Raw genomic sequence first — 6,728 nt, 5'->3', positions numbered from 1 at the left:
GGCAAAGTCACCAGTCTACAGTGCTCTGCTCGGGCTCCCCCACTTCTCAGGGTCTCCTCCAGTTCTCTTGTCTTGGGCTTCTTTCTTCTCCCCATTCCCACTCCCCTGGGCCCTCCTGTTTGGGAAAAAAGGATCAGATATCCTCACCCTGGAGGCATATGGGCCTTCGGCACAGTTAGAGTTGGGACAGTGGACCCCAGAGAGCACTGCTGCCTTCTCAGACATGCAGCACCAATGATGAGATTTCAGGCACTGAGGGAGGCCACAGAGAGAATATTCCAGAGGGACTGAGGTCCCCCAACCTCACCTCTGCCTGCCAGGTGGGCATTCCTGGGTGAGGGAACCATCTCTGTGAGCCTGGGTGTCTCAGAATCCCCACGGGGAAACCAAAGCACAACTGGTTCCTGTCTCGAGCTGCCTGCCTGCCTCCCTGGTCCCTCCCCACCCAGCACAGTGGGGAGCCAGGGCCGTGTCTGCAGCCCTGGTGCCTTGAGACCTCCCTGGACAACAGCACGTGTTTAGGGCAGCCCGGCCTCAGAGCCCGCAGGCGGGCCTGACACAGGCGAGCAGGGCGGGAGGATGTGTTTTCTTACAAAAACAGGCTTAACATTTTGGCTTGTCACTGAGGCGCTGGGGCCTGGTGCGTGTTTCATACACTTTGGCCTTGTCAGCTTTTCATTGAAACACACCCGTCACCCTCACAGACACACAGACACACACTCACTTCTACACACAAACGCACACTCACGAACACAGAGAGAAAGACACACACACCAACACACAGTCTCACACCTACACAAGCACACACACACACAAATGTTCCCAAACACACACAGATTCACACACATGGTCTCACACCACATCCACACAAACACACATATGAACTCATCCAGAGTCGTCACACCCACACTTGCACATGCACACACACATGCACCATCACTCATACGGCCCCTGCTTGGAGAATGCCCCCCCCCTTTTTCTTGTATGGAGTTGGAAGTCTCCCACCTTCTATGAGATTCCATTTCTCACCCTTCCCCCATAAAAACCCTGCTGGCCCCATCTTTTCTTGGGTCCTGTCCAGCTAGCGCTGTGTCTTTAAGGAAGTTGAAGCAGCTAAAAGTGAGTGAGAGAGAGAGGAAAAAAACTCAAAAAATTTGGCATCTTTTCCCCCTCAAGTTTCTGGTGTCACTTATGAAACACGGGTCCTTGTTGCTGCAGAGAAGTAGTTTTGCTGGAAGGAGGGAGTGTATGTGCTGCCTGGGCTCCCTTCCTGCAGCCTCCTCTCAGCAGACAGGGTCCAGGCACCCTGTCTGGGGAAGGGCCGGCAAGGACGGGCGGGCGTGGGACCAGGCTGCCTGTCCCTCCAGCATCCTCATCTTCCCTTGGGTGCCCTTGGCCCTGCAGACCGTCCGTCCGGGCTAACTCTGTCCTTTGCTGCTCTTTGGTTCCATCTTAGAAGAGGCTCCGCTTGACTAAGAAAGAGTAGTTTGAAGGTAAGCGGGGGAGGAGGGGAGGCCTGCTGGGCACAGGGGCTGCACTCCCCTGGGCATTTTGCTGTTGGTTTGGGTGCTTGGCACACTTCCCTTGCTTGGATCTGTCCAGGGGGCATCTGTCCCCCTAACAACCACAGCCCCGGAAATCCCAGCAGCATTTGGGTTGAGCCACTAGCTTTGCCAGAGCCAACTGAGAGGTCCCTGGTGGGGGTTTATTTAGGCAGCTGCCTGGCATAGTTTGAACAGAACAAGCCACGGGCGTGATTCTGTAGAAAGGGTCTGGTGTCTGCTGTGGTCACGGCCCGTAGGAGCCAGAGGGGGGCTAATGGGGGTGGTGTGCACTGCACAAGGGGCCTTGTCTGGGCCAGGGCAAAGCATACCTATGGGGGGCTCTGGTGGGAGGGACTGTGGCCAGGATGTGGGAGGGCAGGAGGGAGGTTCTGCAGAGTGCAGGGGGAGGGGGTGGCTGGAAAACAGATTTAAAGTCATAAAGTCAGCTAGGAGCTGCCGAGGCAGGGAGAGCTCTCTGCTTGAAGGAGGAGCTGGGGTCCTCTTCCTTCCTGTCTTCCACCCTCCTGGCTGCATGACCTCGGGCAAGTCTTGGCCCTTCTGTGGGCCTCAGTTTCCCCTTCTGTAGAATGGGAGTGGTAGGCTGGGTGGTGTTGGGTCTTAGTTGGATTAGATTATGTGGGGTGGGGCCTTTTGATAGGAAAGAGCTCTGGGCTGGGGTCCTGAGAAGAAGGAGTGCCCTCTGCAGGTCCTTGGGGTCACCTTGGACCTTGCCACCTTGGTGGCGTATCCTTCTCTGCAGGAGGTAGGATGCAGGAGCTGCGGCTGCTGTGCTGCGCGGTCCTCCTGGGCCTGGTGCAGACCTGTCCCGAGCCCTGCGACTGTGGGGAGAAGTACGGTTTCAAGATTGCCGACTGCGCCTACCGTGACCTGGAGGCCGTGCCCCCCGGCTTCCCCACCAACGTGACCACGTTGAGCCTCTCAGCCAACCGGCTGCCAGGCTTGCCAGAGGGTGCCTTCAGGGAGGTGCCCCTGCTGCAGTCGCTGTGGCTGGCACACAATGAGATCCGCACAGTGGCCGCCGGTGCCCTGGCCCCTCTGGGCCATCTCAAGAGCCTGGACCTCAGCCACAACCTCATCTCGGACTTTGCCTGGAGCGACCTGCACAACCTCAGTGCCCTCCAGTTGCTCAAGATGGACAGCAACGAGCTGACCTTCATCCCCCGAGATGCCTTCCGCAGCCTCCGTGCTCTGCGCTCGCTGCAGCTCAACCACAACCGCTTGCACACACTGGCCGAGGGCACCTTCACACCGCTCACCGCGCTGTCCCACCTGCAGATCAACGACAACCCCTTCGACTGTACCTGTGGCATCGTGTGGTTCAAGACGTGGGCCCTGACCACGGCCGTGTCCATTCCAGAGCAGGACAACGTCACCTGCTCTTCACCGCACGTGCTCAAGGGCACCCCGCTGAACCGCCTGCTGCCGCTGCCCTGCTCAGCGCCCTCGGTGCAGCTCACCTACCAGCCCAGCCAGGATGGCGCCGAGCTGCGGCCCGGCTTCGTGCTGGCGCTCCACTGTGATGTGGATGGGCAGCCAGCCCCCCAGCTTCACTGGCACATCCAGACGCCTGGCGGCACCGTGGACATCACCAGCCCCAACGTGGGTGCTGACGGGCGTGCCCTGCCTGGCACCCCAGCAGCCAGCAGCCGGCCACGCTTCCAGGCCTTTGCCAATGGCAGCCTACTGATCCCTGACTTCGGCAAGCTGGAGGAGGGCACCTACAGCTGCCTGGCCACCAATGAGCTGGGCAGTGCGGAGAGCTCAGTGAATGTGGCACTAGCCACGCCAGGTGAGGGTGGCGAGGATGCGTTGGGGCGTAGGTTCCACGGCAAAGCAGCCGAGGGTAAGGGCTGCTACACGGTTGACAATGAGGTGCAGCCGTCGGGTCCCGAGGACAATGTGGTCATCATCTACCTCAGCCGTGCTAGGGGCCCCGAGGCTGCAGCAGCAGGAGAAGGAGTCCGTGGGCAGCAACTCCCAGGCCTGCTCCTACTGGGCCAGAGCCTCCTCCTCCTCCTCCTCCCTTCCTTCTAGCCCCACCCCCATGGGGCTGGGCTGGAGCAGCCCAGGGCCGCCCCCACTCCTCCCCGGACTCTGCAGATGTCCCTTCTAAGGGGGTAGGGGGGTGGGGGGCAGGGTGGCAACTCCTGAGGCCTGCATGGGGGCTTCATATCTTCCTACCTCTCCTTCTCATCTCTTCTGGAATATTTGCCACCCCAACTTCTAGACCTGCTCAAAGCTGGTGACCAGTACAGAATTTGATCCCATAACCCACTGTCTACAGTGCTAATTGCCGCTGAGCACACTGCCCGTGCTGCCTGTCAGGGTGGCATGCTAACGGGGGGATGCCCCAGCCAACTGGGAGATGCCTCACTGAGGGAACTCCAGGCGCCGGGACTGACTGACAAGCTGGCAAAGGCGGGTAGCGGGGGGCTAGGCAGGGAGGTAGCCTGAAGCAGACACGGCACAGGAGAGAGGAATAAACTGTAGGGGCAATGGCTGGCATGGCTCTGAGGCACTCGGTGACCTGCTTAAGCTCCTGCTGTCCCTTGGTGTTCTCTGATGACTTGGGGGCTCAGGAGTCCCTTTGCGCTCATCTCAGACAGGACTGGAGGTTCCAGCATGGGCCTCCACCTCCTCGCACGCACCCTCCCTCCCTCTGCCTGTGCGCCTCCATCCTGGCCACCTGCCCTGCCTTTCTCTCCAAGTATGCATCTGTAGCCTGCCCCTCCAAAGAGGCCAGCCAGCCTGGGGGCGGCAGAGAAATAAACAGCATTTCTGATGCTCCCCTGTGTCTGCCTGGAGTTTTGTCTGGATCTAGGAGCCCCTGGGTGGGGGTAGGGGATAGGATCGGGAGCTGGAGAGTCAGGACAGCCAGCCAGCCTGCCTGTCCACACACGACGGGGCGTGTAAGGCACAGACAGACTGTGTGGCGGTAGCATGGGAGGGGTGGCCCCGTGATGGGCTAGGGACTGGACCTGGAGCTGAGCTGAGCTGCAGATGTTCCCTCCCCCAAACTAGCCCACAGGACAAATGGGGGTGCAAGCCTGACAAACATTAGAGGCTTCTCTGGGTCCCAGTGGCCCTGCGCAGTGCTTTCTGCAGCAGTGGCCTGAGGAGGCACTTGGGAGGGGGCGGGGGAAAGAGAAGTGCCTGGGTTGTGACCCCTCTTCCTGGTCCTGCTCCTGGAAGAGATGTTAGGGAATGTGGAGGAAACAGGGGACAGGCAAGGCAAGATGGAGGGGAGAGAAGGGGGAGATAGGGGGCAGAGGACAGAGGAGAGAGGGAAAGAGAAAGACCCAGAGAGACTGAGAACATATCTGAGGGGGAAGCCAGAGGAATTGAATGGGACTTCTCCCACCTGTCCAGGAAGAAGAATGGTATTCCTGGAGGAAAGTCTTTTCTGTAGGAGTCTTCCCCCACAGAATGGATGGATCAGTAACTGACTCGAGGGGGTGAGGGTCTGGCATAACCTGAAGGCCTCTTAGAATGGGGTCAGGACCTGGAGACTGGAACCCCATACCTGTGCCAGATCAGAGATGTGTCTCCCTACTGCCTCCATCCCCGGCCCTTTCCAGGTTGAAAGCTGCTGCACAGAGGGACAAGACCCCATGGTAGAGGCTCAGCAGCCTCTGTCCAGAGCCCCCAGGACTGCTGAGCCCAGCAAAGTGGAGACAGGGAGACCAAGGAGCCTAGAGTAGCAGCTATGAGCCTTGGAGACTGGCCAGCCCCTTTCTCCCTCCTCTGGTCCACATACAGCACCTCCCCACCCCGCTCATCAGCTTGCAGTTCCCGCAGAGCTGATGTCACCAGCAGCTCATGTCAAGGACGATTGCTCATCTGATGGAAAGCAGCAGGATGGAGCCGAGTCCCCCGTGCTGTGGCATCTTGGATAAGTCACTGCCCATCTCTGGGCTTCAGTTTCCTCAGAAAACAAAGGACAGGGAAGGGTATAGTAATTCTTAAGAGTCCAATCAACTCTGATTATCTGAGGCTTGATACTCCTAACCGGACTTGGACCCCTGAGTCTCTGGCTCCATTCACGGCTGAGCAGGCTGGGCTTCTTGGAGTAGGATGTGGGCCTGAGACCTGAGTCAGGAGTGGCTGGATACCAGCTGTGCTCTGAATGAAATAGCCACTCCCCTGCTTTAAAGTAATCCGTGGCCCCCACTCCCCTTGGGGTGAGACCCAAGTTCCCCAGCCAGCCATTCACAGCCCCTCTGACTGGCTCTCCAACATCATCCACCCAACCTGCCTCTCTTGGATTTGCTATTTAATTGTTCCCTTAATGTTCCATGATGTGTCATCCTTGCACCTTTACTTATGCTGTTCCCTTGATCCGGACACCCTTCCCCTGTTCCTCCCTTGGCCAAGTCAGCCTTGGAGACTCTGCTCAGGTATCACCTCCTCCAGAAAGCCTTCCAGTATGCCCTCCCATCCTCCAGTGTCCCAGCCTGTTCACACTCTGCCTCTGTTTCCTTGCTAACAGCAGAGACCCCAGCTGCCTTCTCATCCCTGTGACCGTGTTGGTCATCGACACAAGGGGCAGGAAGACATTTTCAGTGGGTGGCAGTGGGATCAGGGCCTGCCCTCCTCACGGCAGCCTGGAAGGTGGCGGAACTCCCGGGCCCGCCCCTGGCTTCCTGTGGGTTAGAGGCTGTAGTGCGGGGTAGGAACGTGTGGAGGAGGGGACTGTGCAGACATTTCTGGCGGCCCCGCTGATCCAGATCTCTGCAGCCACCCTCCATGCCCCAGTCCCACAGTGGACCCCACATCCTCGCCCATACATCCCTGCCTCCACCAGTCTGCAGTAGGGGAGGGGACCCCCTCAGCTGCCCCGCATCTCTGCATACTCGATCTGGTCCCATTAGGACAGCTCCCTCACTGTGCCCCTTCCCACCTCCATACCTTTATTCATATTGCTTCCCCCCTTCCTGAAATTGCTCCTCCTCCTCGAGTCCTGCCCATTCTTGAGGACCCAGAACAAGTCCTACTTCCAAAGCCCATGCCCACACAGCTCAGGGTGGCATCATAGGGTCCCCAGTCTCTCAACCACCCAAAGGGATGTGGCTATGGGTTCACCTTTGCCCCCCACCCAGTGCCCCACCCAGCATGGGACCAGAATACCCCAGCCCCCCCAAACCCCATAAATGCAGTGTCAGC

The 6,728-nt window shown here is 58.9% G+C and overlaps 1 protein-coding gene across 3 annotated transcripts; it reads left to right on the top strand.

Annotated features, from left to right (window-relative positions):
* Positions 1-1,146: 1,146 nt before the first annotated feature.
* ISLR (immunoglobulin superfamily containing leucine rich repeat) lies at positions 1,147-4,352 on the top strand. 3 transcript variants are annotated; one of them, XM_005602610.4, is made up of 2 exons: positions 1,147-1,493; positions 2,305-4,352. In XM_005602610.4, exon 2 carries the CDS (start codon positions 2,313-2,315, stop codon positions 3,597-3,599), a length of 1,287 nt encoding a protein of 428 aa, XP_005602667.1. In that variant the 5' UTR covers positions 1,147-1,493; positions 2,305-2,312; the 3' UTR covers positions 3,600-4,352. The 3 variants fall into 3 exon arrangements, with proteins under 3 accessions (XP_005602667.1, XP_005602666.1, NP_001244060.1); XM_005602609.4 differs by lacking the exon at positions 1,147-1,493 and adding an exon at positions 1,933-2,086; NM_001257131.1 differs by lacking the exon at positions 1,147-1,493 and having other exon boundaries at positions 2,313-4,348.
* The last annotated feature ends 2,376 nt before the right edge of the window (positions 4,353-6,728 follow it).

The sequence above is a fragment of the Equus caballus genome, chromosome 1 (genome assembly GCF_041296265.1).
Source record: "Equus caballus isolate H_3958 breed thoroughbred chromosome 1, TB-T2T, whole genome shotgun sequence".
In the NCBI taxonomy this organism is placed as follows: domain Eukaryota; kingdom Metazoa; phylum Chordata; class Mammalia; order Perissodactyla; family Equidae; genus Equus; species Equus caballus.
This window is presented reverse-complemented; position numbering and strand designations above follow the sequence as displayed.